We start from the raw sequence: 25007 nt of genomic DNA, 5'->3' as shown, positions 1-25007 counted from the left end.
TTTGCGGATACAGACTAACATGGCTGCTACTCTGAAACATGCCTTATAGAGAAAGACTCAAGGACCTTAATCTAGTTTTTTTTTTTTTTATTTAAATGGAGATACCCTATCTCCTAGAACTGGAAGGGACCTTGAAAAGTCATTGAGTCCAGCCCCCTGCCTTTGCTAGCAAGACCAAATACTGACTTTGCCCCAGATCCTTAAATGGCCCCCTCAAAGATTGAACTCACAATCCTGGGTTTAGCAGGCCAATGCTCAAACCACTAAGCTACCCCTCCCCCCACATGAAGAGAAGGTTAAGGGGTGAATTGACCACAGTCTATAAGTACCTCGTCCCGCTCAGATTTTGGAAGGCACTTCAAATTCTTAACCCTTGGGTCGAGTGCTGTAGCTATCTTTAGAAAACTCACATTGGTACCTTCTTTGCATTTTGTGAAAGCTGCAGTGAAAGTGTCCTTAAAATGAACATGTGGTGAGTCATCATCCGAGACTGCTATAACATGAAATATATGGCAGAATGCAGGTAAAACAGAGCAGGGGACATATAATTTTTCTGGAAGGAGTTCAGGCACAAATTTAATTAACACATTCTTTTTTTTAACAAGCATCATCAGCATGGAAGCATGTCCTCTGGAATGGTGGCCAAGGCATGAAGGGGCATACGAATGTTTAGCATATCTGGCATGTAAATACCTTGCAATGCCATCTACAACAGTGCCATGCAAATGCCTGTTCTCACTTCCTGGTGACACTGTAAATAAGAAGAGAGGAGCATTAGCTCCTGTACATGTAAACAAGCTTGTTTCTCTTAGTGATTGGCTGAACAAAAAGTAGGACTGAGTAGACTTGGAGGCTCTGAAGTTTTACATTGTTTTGTTTTTGAGTGCAGTTATGTAACAACAGCAAAATTCTACATTCGTGAATTGCATTTTCACAAAAAAGAGATTGCACTACAATACTTCTATGAGGTGAATTGAAAAATGCTATTTGTTTTATCATTTTTACAGTGCAAATATTTGTAATAACCAATTATACAATTTGATTTCAATTACAACACAGAATACAATATATGTGAAAAAGTAGAAAAACATCCACAATATTTAATAAATTTCAATTGGTATTCTATGGTTTAACAGTGCAATTAAAATTGCAATTACTTTTTTTAATCACAATTAATTTTTTGAGTTAATCGTGTGAGTTAACTGCAATTGACAGCCCTACTTAAAATCTATCTTTCTCTAATTAATAAACGCGTTTTACTGCTTTGTCTAAACCAGTACGTTTTAAGTGTTTGGGAATTCCACTTGAGACAAGAAGGCTGGTGCATAAACATTACTCTTTGTTTGAATGTCAGACTTCATATGAACTTGTGCTGCACAGTGAAGGAACTGGGCACTACAAGACACACATCTCTGGGGTAGAAGTCTGGGACTAGAGAACTTGCTGGTGTTGCTCTGCAGTTTAATTCTTGAGTGTCTGGCTGTAGTACTCAATACTGTATACTTGGGGGCAAATTACACGCGAGAGGCTGGGTGCGAGTCGAACCTGGAAGGGTGGCTGTTCACCAGCAAAGCACTGTAAAAGGCAACTCAGACTGGGGAGCTGAGAGGACATAGCTGTTTCGTACCCTGGCAAATGTCACAACCCCACCTACTTTTTTTTTTATTCCATAAACATCAAGCTCTAATCTTCATCTGCAAACAAAAACTAACTTCTAGAAAGTTAAAGGGAAGTGATGAGAATATCAAGGTTTTGTCACACCTATTACTCCTAGCAGACAACAGTAAGCATAAGCTTTAGTTTTATTCTGAAAGTGTAGATTTAGTGCAGGTGAAAGATATTGACCTATTTGACTTTCCATGGGCTTCATTCAGCCCCTTCTTGAGCATATGCCTTAATATACAGTTTTTAAATCTGACTGTCTACTACTCTGCATGTGGTGGTGTAGCCGGCTTGATCCCACGATATTAGCGAGACAAGCTCCTTTATCCCAGATGGCCTGTCACCAGTGTTTGAATCCCCTCCCAGACCACTTCCACTTGGGCTGACTAGTAACAGCAGGAGGCTCTCAGTCCATGGGCAGATGGACCAACCCCTGGGGAATATCTGACCCACACTTTGCCAGTGGGTTACATGCATGTTGCTGGACCACAGCTCCAGCCTAAGCCATAGGCCTGCGCCCCACGCCCCAGCTCCTGGAGTCAGGCGATCCCACGGGAGTCCCACCGCGCATTCACTGGACGGGAAGGGTCCAGCCCTCCTGAGCGCAGGAACCCACTGAAAACACGAACCGGGCTGGGCCCGAGCCTGCAGCCGGCCAGACCCCGCCACCCCGGGCTGGCAGCCCCGCCCCGCCCCGCCCCGCCGCTCCCCGAGGACAGGACCAGGACAAGGACAATCCCTCCTGCCCAGGCCCGGCCCGGGGCGGTGTTTGTCTTGTACTCCCCTCGTCACGTGACCTAAGCCGCCACCTGAACGTTTCCCGCGTCACGTGATATGGGAGCCTACTAGACATGCATCACGTGACTGGACCCCCCCCCCACCTCCGCAATAGTAGCCGCCAGACCAGTCTCGCCACGTGACACAGGCGGCCGTGCGGGGAGGGGATAGCTGTGGCTTCAAGATGGCGGCGCGCAGCTCGGGGCCCGGCACAGCCGGGGGGAGCCTGTTGTTGAAGCTTTATTGTTCCTGCTGCTGCCGCGCCGCTCCCAATAAAGGTAACCATGGAAACGGCGGGGCCGCGCCGCAGCGGCCACGGGCGCCAGCCGGCGGGCTGTCCCGGGGCCCCGGGGGCCACAGGGGAATGGGGGATCCCCGCCGCCTTTCTCCCCGGCCGCGACCCGCCCCGGGCCCCGAACCTGGCCTGGCCTGGGGGCTCCTTCCACCCAGGCCGAGGGAGCCCCCCTCGCTCGGGCCGTGGGGGGCGGGTTGTCCCTTATCATCCCCCCAAGCCCCGCGGAGAGCCCCGGGCTGGCGCGGGTCCCGCTGCCTTGTGGGGGCCGTAGTGCCTCGGCGGTGGCTGGCCCTCGGGAGCGAGGGGCGCCTCTTTCCCCGCTCCCCGCAGCGGTGTCCCCGGGGCCAGGCCAGGGCCCTTTGCCGTGAAGAGCCCGGGGCCCCTCTGCCCGAAGCGGCTGCATGCCCGGGGGCGCTCTTGCGCCTGCCCCAGAGCGCTGTGGGCCCTGGTGCCGGGGCTGGGGGACTCTGCTGAGCAGGGCTGGAGCTGCTTTTCCTATTGTAACTGGGTCCAAATCTGATTGACACAATTAGCGCGGCTCAGACTGTGTCATGGTTATCGTTAGTGACAGTCCCGGGCAGACCAAGGGCAGTGACCCACAATTCACAGAAGCTGTGACCTGCCTGTGACTTGCTGCTGCGGTTCCCTGGTTTCCCCCACCGCCGTGCTGGCTTGGAGCTGTGGGGTTCCCCCTCTGCCCATCGCGGTATGGTGACCAGATGTCCTGATTTTATAGGGACAGTCCCGATTTTGGAGGCTTTTTCTTATATAGGCATCTATTACCCCCCACTCACGTCCTGATTTTTTACACTTGCTGTCTGGTCACCCTACATGGCGGCTGGAGCTGCAGGGTGACCATATTTCCCAAAGAGAAAATGGGACACCCCAGCCGCAGCCCTCCACCCCCTGCGCCAGGCTGTCAGGGGGGCTGGAACCCTGAGGAGGCCCCCTCGGGAATCTATCACCTGTCACTGCTTGTCGACTGGCGCTGGAACCCACTGGCTGTCAGCTCCAGAGTCCTGCAGCCTCTGGGGCTGAAGCAGAGAATGTCGGGAGGTCTCTGGAAGTCAGGGATTCAGTGACTTCCAAGACCTCCCTGACATAAACATTCCCAGATCTCTTATTCTGGGCCCTGAGCCCTGTCTGCTCTTCTAAGATGTTGAAAACTAGTTTGTCCTCTTTATTTCTCATCTGACAAAAACATGAACTGGCTTAAAAATTGCTGCACTGGTTGCTGGGCTCATAAAAATATGTTAAAACTACTTAGTGGGGCAGGAATTAAAATCCCAGTTTCTGTCCGGGTGGAGTTCTTCCCAGGATTCCACAATAGTGCTCCAGATGGAGGCATTAATTAAGTCATTCTTAGAATGGCGTTAGGGTTCAGAATTATGCTATACACTTAGTATGATCTTGTCCTCATTCTTAAACATATATCATATAAGGCACACTTAAGAAAGCCGAAAAGCCTGTCCTATGCAGTCAGGTGTGCCCAACTAATGAGTGTTACTCAGATTTTTCTTTCTTTCTTTCTTTCTTTGCAAAGTGGGGAGAAAGGTCACTTTATTTAGATTGTTAAATACAATGTTTATTTAAGCAAATAAATTAGAATGTAAACTTATGGAAAAAAATTAAATATCTTCTTTAGTTACACTTTTCAATATAAAGTCTCTCAAATATAATTGAATTCCCAATAGAGGACCTACTTATAAAATACGTCATCCTAATGCAAGTATTTTTAAAATGTTATAGATATTTTCTCCCTTCTTCTTTAAGCATTTCCTTCATAGATTCCCACCCTGGGGATGTACATATTCCTCACCATATAAGCTTGTGATCTGGAAAGCAGCAGCGACTGCATTTATGCCTTCATATCTCTGGTGTTACAAAAATAAGAAATGAGGGTTTATAAAGAGTCATGGTCCTTAACCATCTCCCAGTTCTTTTGGCGTACCATAAAATCAGAACCCTTGCTAATCCCAAACAACTCTGCTTTATGAGCTATCTTTAATGCTGTTTTAGCTAGTCGGAGGAAGGAATGGGCTTATGTTTAAGACAGTAGACTGGGATGCCACAGGCTTCATGTGTGACTTTTGGGGACGTCACAGGGGGCAGATTTTATGAAGAAAAAGTTCAGTATCCGAAAGCTCCCATTTGGACACTCTGAAAATCTGGCCATTTACTTGAAAGAGCTCATTTCCCATTTGGGCATTGTTCTCAAAGGGAGCTGATGAATTTTAAAAAAATTGGCCCTTAATTGCTCTGTGCCTCAGTTCCCTATTTGTAAAATGGAAATTGTAGTATTTCCAACTACAGAGGGGAATTGTGAGGATGCATTCATTAATGACTGTGATGGTGGCCATATCAGTACCTAAAGAGAGAGATTTTAGGGTTTCAAACCTTAGGAGATGTCTCCATGGCCAATGCTGAGAAGAAAACCAGCTTTAAGTGCTGTGTATCCTGTGAGGCCAAGATGTTTCTCTTGGGGATTAGTACTCCAGGGGAAGTTCTGCAACAAAAAATAAAAATTCTGCTCACAATATTTCAAAATTCTACATATTTTATTTGTCAAAATAACACAATATAATCACACCATTTTCAATTATTTTTGATCATTTATACAAGTATGTCTGCTAGTCTTAAAGGTGCCACAGGACTCTCTGTTGCTTTTTACAGATCCAGACTAATACGGCTACCCCTCTGATACTTGTAACAGTACAGACAACAACGAAGATTCAGGAAATGTTTTTTGACAAATAGATTCCTTACTAGACATATTAATATAGAACTCTCAATAATAATTCATTTAAACTACAATACAGAATCATATTCCCTGCACCCCTCAGAAGCAGTGCAAAGGCTTGAGGGAGTCAGGGGTAACGGAAGAGCTGAGGGAGAGGGAAGTTAATTGCTGGGAAGGAGTCTGGGTGTGAACTTGGAGGGTTGTTGGGTGTGGGTGGGAAAAGTAGGGAACAGCTTTTTGGGGGGTGGGGAGGGATTGTTAGGGAGCTTCCCCCAGGCAGACCCTGGCTTAGCCCTAGCTTCTCCCATTCAGTCAGGCACATCTGCCCCCTGGTCCCTATGTGTTTCTGCACCCCCATGTGTCCTTGTACCCCTGTCCACATATGTCCTTCCACCCCCACTCAGACACCCACTCCCCCATCCTCATGTGGCCCTGCACCCCCTTCCCCTGCCCCTATGTGGCTCTGTATCCTGTTCCCATGAGTCTCTGTGCCCCCACCCAGCCACTCCCCTGTCCCTATGTAGCTCTGCCCTCCATCCAATCACCATGTGGCCCTGCACCTCCCTCCCCACTTTGGACCTGTGCCTCCCATTCAGCCCCTGCCCCAATCTGTCCTCCCCCAGTAGGCCTTATGAGCCCCAGCACCCCACGCTGTCTCTCTCCCCATAGCCCCTGTCTCCTGACAGACACTGTGAAGAAGGCAGGCTCTTTCTCTTCCCTAGCTGGCCTGGAGCTGCTGCTTTGTTCTATCGCCACAGCGCCCTCTGGTGGGCAAAAGGTGGAACTGCAGCAACATTTCGGGAGAAGCTTTTTTCTGTGCAAAAAAACATATATATATCCACGGCTCATTAATTATGCACATGCACAGTAGCACAAAATTCCTCCAGGAGTAGATAAGGAAGTCTCACATACTGATCCATCTGGTCCCTCCCCACTTCTCTATTAGCTGGACATGCTGGTTGTTTTGAAGTTGCTTATGAGAGTAGAGCAGCTGGAATTCTTCTATAGAGCAGTACTGAGGGATTTTATTTTGGAATGGGATAATTCTATAGACTTTACAAACAAATTTGAGGAAAATAGGCACCATTTTGTGCTGACCATTCTTACATGGGGTCCTTCCAAAAGGTTTTCCTTTAAAAGACTTTCAGTGAGGATCAGGACTCGTTATAGACTGCTTCATGCCTTGTCTGAGATCAGTCTCACTGGAAGAGTATGTTCTCCTGTGCTTTATTGAAAGCAGACTGGCACAGGGGAGCTGGTCAAAACTGTGTAAACACCACAGTGAATTACAATGTGGAATCTGTGTGTCTGATGTAAACTCGCACAATGAACAGAAATTCAAATCTGCAACTGGCATCCTGTGTGTATTGCAGATGTCACTGAAAACCTGTCTAATCTCAGTCTCTCTCTCAGCATTCTTGGGCACAATGAGGCATGTTAGGAACAGAGTTTTGAAGCAAACTTTGACTTTGTTTTTTTGTTTTTTAGGTTTCAACAGGACTTCCATGATTGTAATTTTGTACTTTGATTAGGGCTACACTGTTCCAAGTAGGATAGGTGGCAACCCTTGCTTCAAAGGATAATGGAAAACTCACTGTGAAGAGCTGGGACATACCAATTTGTTTTTCAATCTATTTTATTTCCATTCAAAGCATCAGTGCAGACAGATAGCCTAGGAAAACAAGCAATGCTTTGGCTGTATTCTGCCGCATTTAGAGATTGAGGAAGACTGAATATAGTCAAAGTATTGCTTGTTTTCCTCTATCTGTCTGCACTGATGCTTTGAACTGAAATAAAATAGATTGAAAAACAAATTGGTATGCTCTGGCTCATCATACTGAGTTTTGCATTATCCTCTGGGAGCACTGCCTGCTCCAGCACTTTGGATCACCCAAGAGGAAGGTAATGACCCCTCAGTTTCTTTCAACTCTTCAAAAGACTGTCACTTTTGGTGGGAGAGGAAAGAAAATTGATTCATGTATGTGGTGTTCTGGCTTTCCAATAACCCTTTTTCTAAGGTCATCATCTTGATAACAAGAAGACAGGAAACTGGTAACACACACAAAAAAAGTATTTAAATTCTGAATGAAGACAGTCACTCTGTCCTTAACTCTCACATTTACAGAGCACTTGATATGGAGGCTTGCTCATTTTTCAGAGACTGCTGCAATGCCCAAGGGACAGCACAGTGAAAGTATGTGAAGGAACAAACGCCGGCTTTCTGTTCACTTGTGTTTATTGATTTAGATGAGAACCTTTAAAAACATGATTTGAGCAGGTGCAACATGGGCATTGACAGGGTAAGCTCACCTCTCACTTAGAGGGGTCATCTTAGGAGAGAGAAGGAAGTTTGCCCCAATGACCAATTCAGGGCTTAGCTACTCTAAGCAGAGTGCAAACAAGGGAGCCCAACTAGTGCCGACAGTGATAGGATATTTCATGATGCGGGCTTTAGACGGATCAGCTGTCAGACAGCAGTGACTTTTATTTATAGCTGACAGGCTGGATTATTCTCTTTGCTGATTATTCTCTTTATTCTCCTTCATTTTATATACTTTGCATGCTTTGTAATTTCCTAGAAGCTTAAATATAAAATGTTTTCCCCTAACGTTCTTACAGTCAGAGTCTTAAACAGCATTCCCTTGTTTAGTTCCTTATTAGGCAATGTTATCTTTTTTTGCGCATTGTTTTCACCAATGTCTACGTTGTCCAGGTCTAGCAATAGCATTTGTTAGCAAAGTTCTGTCAGCAGGGGGAGTCCACGACTGTGGAGCTGTAGGTTGTTTAAAAAGTAGTGCTGAGTTATTGTTTATTAATTTCTTGGTCATGCAATGGTGGTTGATTTTTGTTTTTTAAAGGGTAGACAGAGACACTTGAAATCCTGAGGAAGAGCTTTTCCATCATGTTATACATTTTAAAGTTAGTCACTTTGGTAATAATAATCTTTAAACACAATGTTTAAAGCAGGTTTTGGTATTTTTATCGGTATCAGCAGAGGTGTTGGTTAGAACAATATATGTCTTAGTTATGCAGTGCCGGGGATATGAGAGCTTCATGAGTACAATGGCATTGGCACTCTGACAATCCCTGATGTTACCAGCTTTCTAATGGCATGAGAGCATCAGGTACTCCTGAGGGAATTCTGTGCCAAAAAATTAAAAATTCTGTGCACAATATTTTAAAATTGTGCAGATTGTATTTGTCAGTAAATAAACATAGAGGCTCCAGCATGGCAGTGCGGAGCATAGGCCACTTTCTGTATGAAGGTGGGAGATCACCCTGCAGTTCCCCCTCTCCACCCCTGTGGGACAGGGACTCGTGGCAGTGAGGCTGCACCTGACCCTGACACAGCGCAAGGGCCAGGCCTGTCCCAGAAACACCCTGGGGCCCTTCCCCTTCACGCCAGGTGCACCAGGTATGGGCAGGCAGGCTCAGCCCAGCAGGATCCAAATGTAGGGGGGATCCAGATGTAGGGTGAGAGGGTTGTGTGTGGAGAAATCTGGGTGTGGGAGCTTAGTGACAGGACCGGGGGGATCTGGGTGCACAGGGGCTTGGTGAGGGGTTCCAGATGCAGGGGCAATGGGACTCTGCAGGGGGGTCCAGGTGAAGGTGGTTGGGGCTCAGCAGTGGGGCTCTGGGTGTAGGGGGTTCAGTGGAGGGACGGGGTCCAGGTACTGGGGGAATGGGGCTTGGTGGGGTGGGGAACTTCTATGCCATGTTATACAGGATGTCAGACTAGATGATTGCATTTGTCCCTTCTGGCCTTGGAATCTATGAAAATGGTCCTCAGTTCCCCTCCAAGGCAGGAAGCTCCCTGTGTGCGAAGGCATGAAATGGCCTGCTTTTCCTCATGTGGTTCTTCCTCTCTTGATCCATGAAGAAAGATTAATTGGGGGGCTAACTCAGCTCAACAAGTGTCTTGGCTTTCTCTCCAGGAGACTCCCTCGCACAGCCCCTTCTTTTGTTTAAATTGCAATGGAGTAGCATTGAAAATGAACAGAGGCAGCTTTCTCATCAGAAGAGGAACAGCGTTCAGATGGCTCCAGTGCCCCAGAGGAACCCACAACTGCACAGTTAAGCTGTGCTGCACAGAGGGTTTGAAATTCCTAAAGAAGTGAGCTCACAAATCCTTGAGCTTGGCTCAGAAGTGGCCTCAGCAATTCAGGCTGAAAAAGCAACAAAATTGTCTTTTCCTTTCAAGTAGGGATGGCAAGAGGCACATAGAGAACATGCTGTCAGCGCTTAGCAGATAAATAACAAGCAATAATGATGACCTGAAAGATATACCCAGTACAGTCCAGGCAGTAAGCCAGCTTTCCAAAAAGTCATCCATAAAATGTCTGGAAGCTGAAGCCAGACAAATTCAAATTAGAATTAAGACCGATATTTTAACAGTGAGTGTAATTAACCATTGGAACAAACTACCAAAGGAAGAGGTAGATTCTCCATCTTTTGATGTCCTTAAATCAAGACTAGACACCTTTCTGGAAGATATGCTTTATCCAAACACAAGTTATTGGGCTAAATCCAGAGGTAGCTGAGTGAAATTTAATGGCCTGTGATGTACAGGACGTCAGATTAGATGATCTAATGGTCCCCTTTGTCCTTAAACGTTATGAATAAAAGAAATGTAGTCTGCCTAGGGAGCGTTATGCATCTTGAACAACGGTCCTGAGGATGGACATAGCAGTCACCTTTAGTGTAAAGAAAATGCCCACTCTCTTTGGGATCACAGTGGCTCTTTAGGACCTTGCAAGTGGATGATTGCAAAAGGGCTATGACTTAGTGGCTCAGAAGCACTGGCAGCCATGGGCTATGACCCTCTGCTTCAAGGTTGTCTGTCTTGGAGAAGGGGCAGGGGCCTCTGAGGCTGGTCTTGGATTTCTTGTATAATGTCTTGACCCTGCAACCTTATCTTCACTACTCCTGACCAACAGTTTGGTGGGAAGAGGACTGTGGCTTTAGCCTTGGCACTGTGATGTTTAAGCAAACAGGTGGAGGAGACTGACTCTTTGGACAAAGCTTTGAGAATGGGACTGAGTAGAAAACTCTTTTTCCAGGTCATAGATGCTCCCTATTCTCCTTTCACAGGGAGTATCCCATCTTTTATTCCACGCCAATCATGATCAAATCCCATTTCAGATACTAGAAATCCTTCAGCTCTAGGCAAGCAGCAGGAGCACTAGTGCTGCTAATACATTGTATCTGGCAAGGAAAATGGGTCTCCTTCTCTCACATACGCCAGTGTAATTCCACTGATGTGAGTTGTTACTCCTGAATTACAGTGTTGTGAGAGGATAATTGAGCACATATGTTTAGTAACCCTGAGCCCAGGTGGCTGATCTGGAGAAGGGTTACAGACAACCAGTGGTAATAGTGACACGCAGAAGCCACGTCTACCTTGGATCCAAGGAAACAGAAGGTTGAGCTGTTCAGTATTCAGATTTCTACATATTCATGAAAGGAGCCTCTATTCTGTGCTCTAGGCGTTCCTTGACGCATTTTGAAAATGCATTTATTTCCCCCGCCCCCCTGCATCTTGTGTAGCTCAAAAGCTCGTCTCTCTCACCAACAGAAATTGATCCAATAAAAGATATTACCTCACCCTCCCTGTCTCTCTACTATCCTGGGAGCAACACGGCTACAACAGACCTGCAAATAACTCTGTCAGTGTGTCGCTCTGAACCCTAGAATGTCTGAGTCAGAGCGAAGCGATGGAAACCTCTACAAGCATGGTCGAGAGCTCTGTCTGTTACCAGATCCAGTCATCACTAGGATTCGGAGTCTGTTCTCATATGTACTGGTACACTGAGGCACATGACATTATGAATTGCATCCGTTTGACAGAATGGGGCTTTCATCATCAGGCAACTGAAGACCTAGGCCTGGGGTCCATAATGGGAGATAGATGCCTAGAAAATCACAGGAACAACACTGCAATCCACAAAGCCTGAGTTAGGTGCCTAGGCTCCTGCTACAAAGAATGGTGAGAGCTGGGCGCTTAAGAATGTGATCCACAAAAACCACACTAGGCGGGGAGCCACCTAAGCTAGCCAGTGGGAGATGATGAGCAGAGGAGTGTGTCCTAAGCCCTTCCCCAAGTCTGGGCTACAGAGATGTGCCTATTTCTGCTAGCAAGAGACAAGTGGGAGCTCCTCTGCTGGAGTCAGGTGGCTTAGGCACCTGTGATAAATGAGCGGGGGGCTAGCTCCCTTTTATGGACACCCAGCCAGCCAGCTAGTTATGGGATCACTCTTAGTAGTTGTTCTCTACTTTCTTTACCTGTAAAGGGTTAAAAAGTCTCCCTGCATAGGTAAAAGGAAGTGAGTGGGCACCTGACTAAAAGAGCCAATGGGAAGGCTAGAACTTTTAAAAATTGGGGAAAAAACTTCCCCTTTGTCTGTTTGTGTTGTTCTCGGGGAGAGAGGGAACAGGGCAGAACTATGCTGTAAAAAGCTTGCGCCAGGTATGAAAAATTATCAGATCATACCTAGAAATAACTCATTTGAAACCCTAGATATGTAAGTAGATCAGGAAATGTCCAGGAAGACGCGATTAGGTTTATTTCTTTTATTTCTTTATGGCTTTTGTATTCCTCTGTGCTAACCTCAAATGCTTTTGGTTTGGCTTATAACCTTTAAGCTGGACCTCAAGAGAGTTATTTTAATGCTTAATCCTTATAAGTGGTTCTTTTTAAAATCTAGCAATAGTCAGAGTATTCAGATGTATTTTCTTCCTTTTTGTTTTAATAAAATTTACCTTTTTTAAGAACAGGATTGGATTTTTTGTGTCCTAAGAGGTTTGTACACATGTTTAATTAGCTGGTGGCAACAGCTGATTTCCTTGGTTTTTCTTTCTCAGCTCTTCCCCGGAGGGTGTGTGTGAAAGGGCTTGAGGGTACCCCACAGGGAGGAATTCCCAAGTGTGCCTTCCTGGGTTCTCAAAGGGGTTTTTGCACTTGGGTGGTGGCAGCATCTACCCGTCCAAGGTCAGAAAAAAGCTGTAACCTTGGGAGTTTAATACAAGCCTGGAGTGGCCAGTATTAATTTTTAGAATCCTTGCAGGCCTCCACCTTCTGCACTTGAAGTGCCAGAGAGGGGAATTAGCCTTGACAACACCTAATGGGATTCTTGTGAGAATGAGTTGGATGCCTGACTTACTCCACAGAAAATGGGGGGGAGTGGAGGTGCTGCCCACCATATAACTTTTAGCTTAGTGGTTAGAGCACTTACCTGAGATGTGGGAGATCCATGCTCAATTGCCCCTCTGCCAGAGGAGAAGAAACTATTTGAATAGGGGGCTGCTACCTCTCAGGAGTTTGTGTTAACCTCTGAGCTATAGGATATTCTGATATGGGGTTCCCTTGATCCCTCCTGTTGAAGCTGCTCCACTGTGTATCAATAATTAGAGTCATTGGGCCAGAGAGCAAAAGAGATAATGACTTTATAGTCAAATGGTAGGGCACTCACCTTGGAGGTGGGCAGGGCCGGCACCAGGGTTTTGGCCGTCCCAAGCAGCCAAAACAAAAACAAACAAACAAACAAAAAAAGCCGCGATCGCGATCTGCGGCGACAATTCGGCAGGAGGTCCTTCGCTCCCAGGCAGAGTGAGGGACCGTCTGCCGAATTGCCACCGAATACCTGGACGTGCCACCCCTCTCCGGAGCGGCCGCCCCAAGCACCTGCTTGAGAAGCTGGTGCCTGGAGCCTCCCTGGAGATGGGAGACCCAGGGTCTAGTCCCCCTGCTTCAATGATGTTTTAATTATTTATTCAAAGTGGAATGCTTTTCTTCCCTGGTATGTGGATCGCTCTGATGTTTAGGCAGGAGGTAGCATCAGGATGAGGCAGTAGTGCACGTGCTCACAGGCAGAAACATAGGCATCTAGAGAACCTTTACAGTGGAAATTTAGGTGCTGAGAGCTTAGGTGCATACTTGTACAGTGGGAGTTTTGTGGACCACAGTGAAGCCTACAATTGAGAGTTGGGTGCTAAAGGACCGTTGTGAATCTGGCCCACAGTTTATATCTTTACAGTGTCAAAGAGGCTGTACAGCAGGCCTCTCGCTTGCGTATCTTATCAAAGGGGCAGTAGCTGACTCTAGACTCCTCACACCTTAATAAGTCTGCGAAAAGAACAGGAGTACTTGTGGCACCTTAGAGACTAACAAATTTATTTGAGCACAAGCTTTTGTAGCCCACGAAAGCTTATGCTCAAATAAATGTGTTAATCTCTAAGGTGCCACAAGTACTCCTGTTCTTTTTGCAGATACAGACTAACACGGCTGCTACTCTGAAACTTAATAAGTCTGTGACTTCTGGGCCCCTTTGCACTGTTAGTAAGTATTTCATAGGTGTGCTTTTCAGGAGTGAAATTCACCTGTGTGAAGCGGCCTAGCAAAAGTCCTAAATGCCTTCAGGCTTGCTTGAGCTCCCAAAACCAGATTTAATGGGACTCAGATGGTGCATAGGCGTTATGTTTGCCGCATGCAGAGGGCCCACACCACCCTATGAGCTTGGCAAGAACATCCCAGCAAGATGTCATGGGTGATGTTCAGATGGTGGGCATAACCAAGTAAAATCAAACCCAGTTTTCACTAGAACTCTCTTCTCCGCACTTGTGCCATTTCTCTGCCAGATTGAAACTCTGAGCAGTTATGAGTTTAGAGCCGATTAAAAAGAAAGTCACAAGACTGTTTTTATGATGGAAAAATGTGATTTTGTTTGTATTGTCTGTTCATTCTTAAATATACCTTGATGATGGTGGCCATTCCTATTATAATTACTGAATTGATCCTTGGAAAATGAATGACAATTTTAAACAAAAACTGGAAGTTTTTTTTCAGCTGTTTCTTTCCACCTTGCTCTTGGCTGAGAAGTGCTAACAAGGTGTTTGGTTTTATCGGCAGCTGGTTCGCATTAAAGCAGCGCGGCGGCTGGAGGAGGAAGAGGCCGGGAGACCACCGGAGCAATGGAGCTTCCCAATTACAGCAGGCAGTTGCTACAGCAGCTTTACTCGCTCTGCAAAGAGCAGCAGTTCTGCGACTGCACCATCTTCATTGGGCCTGTGCACTTCAGAGCGCACAAGCTTGTGCTGGCTGCTGCCAGCCTGCTCTTTAAGTCCTTGCTGGATAGCACAGACACCATCTCCATTGATGCGTCCGTGGTGGCTCCGGACGAGTTTGCTCTTCTGCTAGAAATGGTGTATACCGGCAAGCTACCGCTTGGCAAGCATAACTTTACCAAAGTTATCTCTGTGGCGGACAGTCTGCAGATGTTTGATGTGGCTGTTAGTTGCAAAAACTTTCTCAGTGACCTCATCAGCTGCTCCACTCAGAATCCGGTCGTGAGGGACAGCTCCATTCAGACAGTCGAGTCCTCCAGAAATAATATTGAGTCTAATGAGCCACCCCAGGCTGAAAACCCTCCTGCTGAAGATGCTCAGCTTTCTGAAAAGGCTTCAGCTTCTGTTGGCCCTGAAGAACCTGAAATGGAGACAGTCACCTCCACTACAGCGCAAGAAACCGCCGTGACTCACACCTTGGGCCGTGAGGAGATTCTGGAGGAGGAAACCCCGATGGATTCAAAATCCCTCAATGAGGATTCAAATGCCCATGCTGACCACCAGTCCCCTGCCAGACAGGACAGCTGTGAGGAAGGGGAGGCTGCCAAGCCCGTGAAGGAGACAGAAACAATTGGTGATCTAGGTGAGCAGTTGAGACTCCAGTCACAGCCCCGTCTTCCAGCAATTTGCAGCTGAGCTGCTTAACGGTTCCTGGTGTGGGGTGGGGGTAGGGGTCGGGGAGGGGGTGGTTAGTTTGGCATGTGTTCCCCTGCTAATGCATAACTCTGAAGCAAGAGTCCCCTTCTAAGAATTCAGTGGATGCCCTCTTCTCCTTTGAACCCAAACAGATCCCTTCTTGCCTTGGGTGTTACAAAGTCTGTTTCCTAATGTACTGTTGTTATTTCACCTGAGCTGCTGTGAGCAAAGCCTGTTCTGCCTACATGTGGACTTCTGCATCTGACATACAGTAGAATCCATTTTCGGTGCAGAGGAAGGGAGGTGGGTAAGACAATCTGCAGAGCAATAGGTGACCACAGAAGTCTGCTAATAGTACTTTAGCCTTTAAATGTCTGTAAAAAGCAACAGAGGGTCCTGAGGCACCTTTAAGACTAACAGAAGTATTGGGAGCATAAGCTTTCGTGGGTAAGAATCTCACTTCTTCAGATGCAAGTAATGGAAATTTCCAGAGGCAGGTATAAATCAGTATGGAGATAATGAGGTTAGTTCAATCAGGGAGGGTGAGGTGCTCTGCTAGCAGTTGAGGTGTGAACACCAAGGGAGGAGAAACTGCTTCTGTAGTTGGATAGCCATTCACAGTCTTTGTTTAATCCTGATCTGATAGTGTCAAATTTGCAAATGAACTGGAGCTCAGCAGTTTCTCTTTGGAGTCCTCAGCTCTCGTCCACTCACGCCCCTTCTCTACCTACGCTACATTGATGACATCTTCATCATCTGGACCCATGGGAAGGAGACCCTGGAAGAATTCCACCATGATTTCAACAGCTTCCACCCCACCATCAACCTCAGTCTGGACCAATCTACACTGGAGGTCCACTTCCTAGACACCACAGTACAAATAAGTGATGGCCATTTTAACACCACCCTATACCGAAAACCCACTGACTGCTATGCCTACCTTCATGCCTCCAGCTTCCACCCCGGACACACCACATGATCCATCATCTACAGCCAAGCGCTGAGGTACAACCGCATCTGCTCCAACCCCTCAGAGAGAGACCAACACCTACAAGATCTTCACCAAGCATTCTCAAAACTACGATACCCACTCAAGGAAATAAAGAAACAAATCAACAGAGCCAGACGTGTACCCAGAAACCTCCTGCTACAAGACAGGCCCCAAAAAAGAAACCAACAGAACTCCACTGGCCATCACCTACAGTCCTCAGCTTAAACCTCTCCAACGCATCATCAGTGATCTACAACCCATCCTGGACAATGATCCCTCACTCTCACAGACCTTGGGAGGCAGGCCAGTCCTTGTCCACAGACAACCCGCCAACCTTAAGCATATTCTCACCAGCAACCACGCACCGCACCATAACAACTCTAACTCAGGAACCAACCTGTGCAACAAACCTCGATGCCAACTCTGCCCACATATCTACACCAGCAACACCATCACAGGACCTAACCAGATCAGCTACAACATCACCGGCTCATTCAACTGCATGTCCACCAATGTTATATATGCCATCATGTGCCAGCAATGCCCCTCTGCTATGTACATTGGCCAAACTGGACAGTCACTACGCAAGAGGATAAATGGACACAAGTCAGATATCAAGAATGGCAATATACAAAAACCTGTAGGAGAACACTTCAACCTCCCTGGCCACACAATAGCAGATGTAAAGGTAGCCATCTTACAGCAAAAAAACTTCAGGACCAGACTCCAAAGATAAACTGCTGAGCTCCAGTTCATTTGCAAATTTGACACCATCAGATCAGGATTAAACAAAGACTGTGAATGGCTATCCAACTACAGAAGCAGTTTCTCCTCCCTTGGTGTTCACACCTCAACTGCTAGTAGAGCACCTCACCCTCCCTGATTGAACTAACCTCATTATCTCCATACTGATTTATACCTGCCTCTGGAAATTTCCATTACTTGCATCTGAAGAAGTGAGGTTCTTACCCACGAAAGCTTATGCTCCCAATACTTCCGTTAGTCTTAAAGGTGCCATAGGACCCTCTGTTGCTTTTTACAGATTCAGACTAACACGGCTACCCCTTTGATACTTTAAACTTCTGTTCACTATGGGAGGAAATAAAGGTTGCATTGTGTTTTAAGTACGTGCTTCTAACTAGTGTTAAACACTTTCCCCCCTGCAGTTCTAGATGGTCTGTAAAAGGAATCTGTGAGTCACTTTTTCCCTTTTATATCAGAGGTGATAGAAACCCTGTGTAAAGTGCTAGTTAGAAACTGATGACTGTCCATCATCTTATACTTTCCATGAATCCTTTCAACAACTGAGTAACTTGTCTCACTTCTTACATGCAGAAGCAGAGAGCAAAACCTGTAAGCTGGATTTCCTGCTTCAGTACGAAGGTGTCTTCTCAGAGGCCCTTTCTGATACCAAGACCGTGCTGAAGAGACTGGATGAGTGCAGGGGAATTGAAGGGTCTCAGAGAGAGGTAGGTGTGTTTGCCGGACAAGCAAGAGGGTTTTCCCCTTCCCTCACCCTTTTAATGGTCTCTGTGTAGGAAATCCCTTCCTGAAGTTTGCCAGAAATTCTAACACGTCAGATCTGTGTCTCTGTTCCTGAAAATTTTTGACCACTGGTAGGCATCAGCCATAAGCCTTTGATTTCAAGATTCTTTCTCAGTAAAGTATGCTTGTTCTTCAGATGGACAACACAAAGCAAGAGATCTACAAAACCAAACAGCAGGGAGATTGGAGTGGGCTTTTTGGAAACAGACTCCTGTGTCATGTTGCTTGAAGAGCAATGCCCTTGAGAGAACAATGCCTGTGAAAGAAGCATGTGTGAAAGCAAGCTGGCTGGGGCATGTAGTCCAGAGATTTAAATTTATACAGCTCCCTGGGGGCACTTTCGGTTGTACTCTAGGCCTCACTAATACTGGCTGCTTGCCTCCGGTTTGTGTTGTTCTCTTTAGAAACGGTATCAGTTTATTATTGTAAAGGACTGATATATGAGATGGCAAAATTAAACTTTGTCTGATGGGATATACAGACTCCTCGCTTACCAAGAAGGAGTTAATGAGAGCCTGTGGGCCCAGCCATCCTCACCCCTTTATACCTGTGCAAGGTGTCAAGCCTGGAGGGAGGAGATAAAAGAGGGAAAGTCCAGCTCAGTGGTGGGTGATTGGGAGAGGGAGTAGACCACTGGACAGGACTGGCAAGTTCCTGCAAAAAAACTAGTTTAGGACAGGACATTGGTAAATACTACTTTAAACTGGGAAAAATACAATTATTGTTCGAGTATACTAATGGAAATTACTGAAATGCCTCATCTGTCTGAAGGAGGCTCATTCATCAGTTCAGTGTTCTAAATGCTGGGCTTTCATTCCTCACATCTGCTTAGGCTTGAAACCTGTCTTATAGAGGAGGCATTTAAGGCCAAAACGCAGCCTTTAAAGAGCACTTGGGCCACTGTTCTGTGATGGACCATGAACAGACATCCTTGGCACCTAGACCTGTCACGTCTCTGTGGACTAAATCACTGGCTCCACCTTCAGCTTCTGCACTGTACTTGGAGAGGCCTAATTACTTAGTCTTCTAAATCTCGGGCTCTTACTAGTGCTGAATCAGTGAAGAAGCCAAAAACATTCATGTTGGTGCCTCAGCCCAGGACTTCAGTTCTTACATGAACGTCTGGTACCTTGGTGCCAAAGCCTTCAAACTGGGCCTCCGCTTAGTGCAGAATTGCCCACAAATATCAGGGGAAAGCATTACAAGCAAGGTACTTCTTGATCCCAAAGAAAAAAGTGGATCTGAGAAGTCAAAGCAGGTTCATTAATTCCTTCATCCTCACCTGTCCTGAGGAGACTGGAACATGGCTCTTGAGCTCAAGGATGCTTACATCCATGTAGCCATCACAAGAAGCTGACGTTCTGTGGGGAAGAGGCAGGGTCAGGGCAGAGTGCTGCCCTTCAGTCTATCCTCAGCCCTGATGGTGCTCGCCTCAGTTCTCTGCTGTGTGGACATAGTGGAGAGCTGCAGCTGCAGAGAGCCAGTTGCAGCTCCCTGATCCATGGCTCCCTGGCCCTGAAGGACATTAGAGCAGCAGGGGGCCTACTCGAACTTCACACCTGTGTAAGGTCTGTAATAGAGTTTATGCCAGTGGAGGATCAGGCATGGTGGATCTTAGCTCCACCACATTCCCCAGCACACCAGCCCACCTCCAGCATGCCCTCTCCTTCAACTGTCCCAGGACATTACACCATACCTGTGGGCTGTGTCCTGCCTTCATTTTTCTCTGACTTTGTAACTCTGCTCCTTGTATTTTTCAAACATAGTGAAGTTTGCATTCCTTTGATCCTATGAGCTGGTGCGCGTGGACCCCTGAGCCCATGCAGAGCCCTTTTGACTTCACTGGGGCTCCCTGCTGGCTCAGAACTCTGCCCACACAGGATCAGTTTGAAATCCAAACTCTTTTTTAGCTATCTGACTGCACAACGCCACCTGGACAATTTTTCAGCAGCTATATATAAATGCCAAATAAATGAGAAATGGATTTTCTTCAAACCTTCCAGAAAATCATTTCTGGGCTGTGAACAAGCATGAGAAATTTCGGTCCCAAAGGTAATTGGGGAGGAGGAGGAACCTCAACCCATTGTAACCGAGGGCTTAGGCTAAAACTCCCCACTCAGCCAGAACTATCATTTCCTGAGCTTCCTAATGGGATAAAGGCTCTGTAGGCACCTACTCCAAATCCACACTTTATTTCCAGGGAGGGAGTCCTGGTATCATCTTCAGGGAAACATAGTGCTGTGTTTTGAAGTAATGCTTAAAGTGCAAGTTCACCTCAGAGAAGTCCAGCTCAGGACATATAATTAAGGCTGTAATTGTGTCAGTGGCAGGATTGAAAGGGTTTTCTTTCCTTTGTGTTATTTTACCAGTCACTTGTTGGAATCTTTTGTATATGCCTTCTGGCAGCGGTGGAAAACCTGGGGAACTTGTGGATTTCTGTGAATATTGTGTGCCTCAGTTTGCCCACTTGTATTGTTATCTATGGGCATGTCTACACTACACTAATCTAATTTAATTTACAGCAGCTACAATGGCACAGCTACGGCTGTGCCATTGCAGTACTGTGGTGTAAATGCTCCCTGCATTGACAGAAGGGGCTTTTCCATCAATATAGCTAATCCATCAATCATTGCCCTCCCCTCTCAGAGATGGAAGAATTCTAGCCACATCTACACTGGGATTAGGTCAACCTAACCGTGGCACTGAGGGAACAAAGTTTTTCACAGTCCTGAACGCTGAAGCTAAGCTGGTCTAATTTTTAAGTGTAGCCCAGGCTTTGGTTTCAAGGAGTACGCCTACACTGCAAAAACAAAAATACACCCCACCTTGCAGCAGCCAGTCTCAAAGCCTGAGTCTATAGAGCCCTAGTCTACAATCTGTAGCTCAGGCTGAAGCTTGGGCTCTGAAACCCTTGGGCTATTTTTAGTACTGTAGCGTGAGCCTGAGTCCTGGGCTCTGAGACTCATTTGCACTCATGTTTTATTGCCGTAGTCATACCCAAGGAATTAACATCTTTCCAGAGACACTCCTTGTGCTAAAGAGACAGGGAGGAGTGCCTGAGTCTCGACTTCTGAATCGGACAGTCCTTAAGAACTATAGACAAGTGACTAGATGGGTCCTGGCAGAACAAAGGGGTACCTGCAGACTAGGTGAAACCAGCCCTCCGAATCTCTAGAGGAGAAGGAGTGGAAAACCGAGACAGCAGTGTTCCTGAAGTCCTTAAAACCACAGAGACTGAAAAGTTCAAGAAAAAGGGAGAAAGGGGCATGTTTCCTGAGTAAAGAGGAAATCTTTTTGGTCTGGTCTACACTATAGAAATAAGCTGCCTTGCATCGACCTATGTCAACCTAACTGTGGAAGTGTCTACATTTAAATTTCACTCCCGTCAAAGTAACTGACTGGCTACGCCGACTTAATAACTCCACCTCCATGAGCAGCATAAAGTAAAGCTCGATGTTGTTAGGCCGCTGCAGTGTCAGTGTAGACACTGCGTGCTTATGTCGACTGTTACTGGCTTTCAGGAGCCGTCCCACAGTGCCCCACACTGACAGTACAATCGAGACAAGCGCTTCTGGTGAGGACATGTACCGCCGACACAAGGAGCAAAGTGTAGACACACACAAACAATGTAATTACTGTGGCGGCTGTATGCTCATGTAGGTTAAGTCAACTTAATTTTGCAGTGGAGACGTGGCCTTTCATTGCCAGACGAGCAGAAGCTGAAGGACGCTGTAGTAATAATAATGGGATGAAATTTAATAATAAAAAGTGCAAGATTATGCACTTTGGGAGTAATAAAAAGAATTACTGCTGTAAGCTGATGGTTCATCAGTTGAAAATGACAGCGGAGGAGAGAGACCTGGATGTATTGGTTAATCACAGGATGACTGAGAAGAGCCCTGTGAAATTTTATTTTATTTTTTAGCAAATTTTGTGTTTTATCCATGCACGGGATGGGAGACCCTGGGAGAGATGTTTTGCAGAGTGAGCCTACGCCACAGTCTCCCACCACTCTGGCTCCCTGCGTTAGGCATTGCGTCCTGATGCAGTGGGTCACAGCACTGTTTGGGGGAGGAAGTGGGCCAAACCTGAGCAACACTGTGACGCCGTGTGCCAGGTTGCGATGCCTGGAGCAGGGTGCCAGACCCAGCTTTGTGGGACAGGAGCTGCTGCTGTGCCAAGTTTTTCATTTAAATGTTGTTGTTTTTTTTTTCCATTTTATTTTGTTGTTTCATATTTGTGAAAAACACAGGCCTAGAATTATGAGCCATGCCTGTGACTGGTTGTGAAAAAGACAAATGCAAGCCTAGGCTATATCAGGCAAGGTATTTCCAGTAGAGATAAGGGAAGTATTAAAGCCATTGTACAAGGCATTGGTAAGACCTCAGCTGGAATACTGTGTAGGATTTTGCTCACCTGTGTTCAAGAAAGAATGAATTCAAACTGGAACATGACAGAGGAACAGAGAGCCTATCTTGAGAGAAGTCTGAAAGAGCTTGGCTTGTTTAGACTACAGCAGGGCTGTCTCGGGGGGTGGGGGGGCGGGGACAAATCAGCCTCCCACTAGTCTCCTGTCTGTCCGGTGCACACTCACCCCGCCCCCATCTTCCTGACTGCCGCTCTCCTCCTCGCCGTCTGCCTCCTCACTTCCCCTCCCACCTGCCCTTCACCTCCCCATTTGTCTCCTCACCCCGCTTGCCCGCCCGCCTCCCGCTTCACCTCCCCACCTGCCTCCTCACCTGAATAGCAGGACAAATGGTGTCCCAATCGTACATTGGTTGGGATGTGGGACAAAGGGCTAAATATTGGGACATTCCCAATTTTATCAAAGCGCGGGGCCCCCCAAAGTGCAGGGCCCAGGGTGGTTGCCCCGATTCACCCTACTCAAGGGACCGCTCTGCCTACCAGAAAGAAGGCTGAGAGGGGATCTGATTGTTGTTTATAAATACATTGGGGGGGAAGACACCAGTGAGGTAAAGAGCTATTTAAGCTAAAGGAAACTGTTTGCACAAAAACAACTGGAGATAAACTGTCCATGAATAAATTTAGGCTGGGCATCATAAGAAGGCGTGGGGCTCTGAAACAGCCTCCCAATAGAATCATAGCATTGTAGGACTGGAAGGGACCTTGAGAGGTCATCGAGTCCAATCCTCTGCACTCAGGGTCTCTTCAGACTAAACAAACCCATTTTTTTAGTCTTCTCTCATAAGTCATGTTTTCTAGACCTTTAATCATTTTTGTTGCTCTTCTCTGGACTTTCTCCAGTCTGTCCACATCTTTCCTGAACTGTACCCAGCACCCAGAACTGGACACGGTACTCCAGCTGAGGTCTAATCAGCTCAGAGTAGAGTGAAAGAATCACTTCTTGTGTCTTGCTTACAACACTCCTGCTAATACAGCCGAGAATGACGTTTGCTTTTTTTGCAACACTGTTGACTCCTATTTATCTTGCGATCCACTATTGCCCCAGATCCCTTTCTGCAGTACTCCTTCGTACACAGTCATTTCCCATTTGGTATCTGTGCAATGGATTGTTCTTTCCGAAGTGGAGTACTTTGCATTTGTCCTTGTTGAATTTCATCCTATTTATTTCAGACCATTTCTCCAGTTTGTCCAGATCATTTTGAATTTTAATCCTATCCTCCAAAGCCCTCGCGACCCTTCCTAGCTTGGACAAACTTTATAAATGTACTCTCTATGCCAAGTAGTGGTGGCAAAAAAACTAGTTTTAAGATAGCGTTTGATAATTTATGAGTGGGATTGTTTGACATGGTTGCCTTCTATGATGGGGGGGCAAGGCTTGATGGCCCAGGGGATCCTTTCTGGCCCAGTGTCTTATGTCCTGAATCTCATGCTTCAGGCCTTCAGCCAGTTCCCCCTAAGGGTCAGGAAGGAAACTTTTCCCTCCCTGAGATAGTCTTATTTTATTTTTCTCTCCTTCCTCTGAAGCATCAGAGATGGATATAGCTGGAGATGGGATGCTGCACGGTGCGGGCCAATGCTCTGAATTGGTACTGAGTATTTTTTCTCGGATGCATGGTGGTGGGTCTTGCTCACATGTTCAGGGTAAAACTGATTTCCATTTTTGGGGCTGGGAAGGAATTTTCTCCCAGGTCAGATTAGCAGGGACCTTTGAGTGCAAGAAGTGGGGGTGTTTTCTCCTTTCTCTGCAGCATGTAGTGCAGGTCATTTGCTAGGTTTACCTGGGTATATCTCACCAAATCAATTCCCTGCCAGTGCTGGGGCCTCAGTCATTGGTGCACTTTGGTCCCACCTGTTCTCTGCCTGTGATGTACAATAGTTTAGTCTCCAGAGGGCTGTAATAATTTGGTCTAATCTGCGTTGTTGGGCTTGGTGCAGGAGTGGCTAGGTGGGATTTGGTGGCATGTGCCATGCAGGAGGTCAGACTACATGATCTTCTGCCCTTGAACTCTATGACTCTAAGTGGCTGCAGAGGTCTGAGGGGAGACTGATTCAGAGGAGAAACCATGAGCTGGAGGTCCAAGAGAGGAGACTTGGAATCCTGGAAGGACTCTGTCCCACATAACAAAGTCCACTCAACAATGTTGAGGAAACGGAGGCAGGGAATGGCATACATATTTTGAATGACTCTGTATATCTCTTGTACTGTCGAAAGTGAAGGGTGATTGTTTTAGATATCCTTCGCAAAGACTGTCTTTTTACTTCAATTATCATGTGTCTTTGACGGGGTAAACGCTAAACCAGAGCAGTTCTGGGAAGGGGGTGAGAGACTTGATGGGTTCAAAACTGGTCTTGGGTCCTACGGCAGCTTCCCTGAAGGGGTACCAGAGAGCCTGTGGCAGGGAGTGAGTCCAGAGGCTAAAGCAAAAGAGTGCCTGGAGCCTACTCAGACCAAAGGGGAGCTTAAAAAAGCACATTGTCCCAGCATGTGGGTCCTAAAACAGCCGGGTGAGCGTCCAGCAAGGGAGCATGACCAGGGCGGGGATAGCAGGCAATAGTAGGGTTACCATATTTTGTGCCTCCAAAAGGAGGACACTCCACGGGTCCCGGCCCCGCCCATGCCCCCGTCCCAACTCCACCCCTTCCCCAAAGTCTCCGTCCCCTCCCCTGCTTCCCGCGAACATTTGATTGTGGGGTGTGGGGGGAGGAGGCGCGGCCCAGGCTGGCCCCCCCAGCGTTTCCAGCCTGGGTCGGCTCGGGCCCTGGGGTGCTGGCCCCGGGCCCGGCCCCCGGCCGACCACCCCTGGCCCGCCCAGCAC

General features: G+C 46.9%; 1 protein-coding gene across 2 annotated transcripts in view; it reads left to right on the top strand.

Moving 5' to 3' along the window:
* Window positions 1–2603: 2603 nt before the first annotated feature.
* Window positions 2604–25007, top strand: part of ZBTB40 (zinc finger and BTB domain containing 40) — a 61380-nt gene continuing 38976 nt past the window's right edge. For both annotated transcript variants that reach the window (XM_034753508.1, XM_034753507.1), the window contains exons 1-3: window positions 2604–2717; window positions 14380–15177; window positions 17557–17690. In XM_034753508.1, the coding sequence (XP_034609399.1) occupies window positions 14442–15177; window positions 17557–17690 (870 nt within the window). In that variant the 5' untranslated portion in view covers window positions 2604–2717; window positions 14380–14441. The remainder of the gene's footprint in view (window positions 2718–14379; window positions 15178–17556; window positions 17691–25007) is intronic.

Source organism: Trachemys scripta, chromosome 19, assembly GCF_013100865.1.
Source record: "Trachemys scripta elegans isolate TJP31775 chromosome 19, CAS_Tse_1.0, whole genome shotgun sequence".
NCBI lineage: Eukaryota > Metazoa > Chordata > Testudines > Emydidae > Trachemys > Trachemys scripta.
The sequence above is the reverse complement of the archived record's forward strand: the minus strand, read 5'-3'. Positions and strand labels throughout refer to the sequence as shown.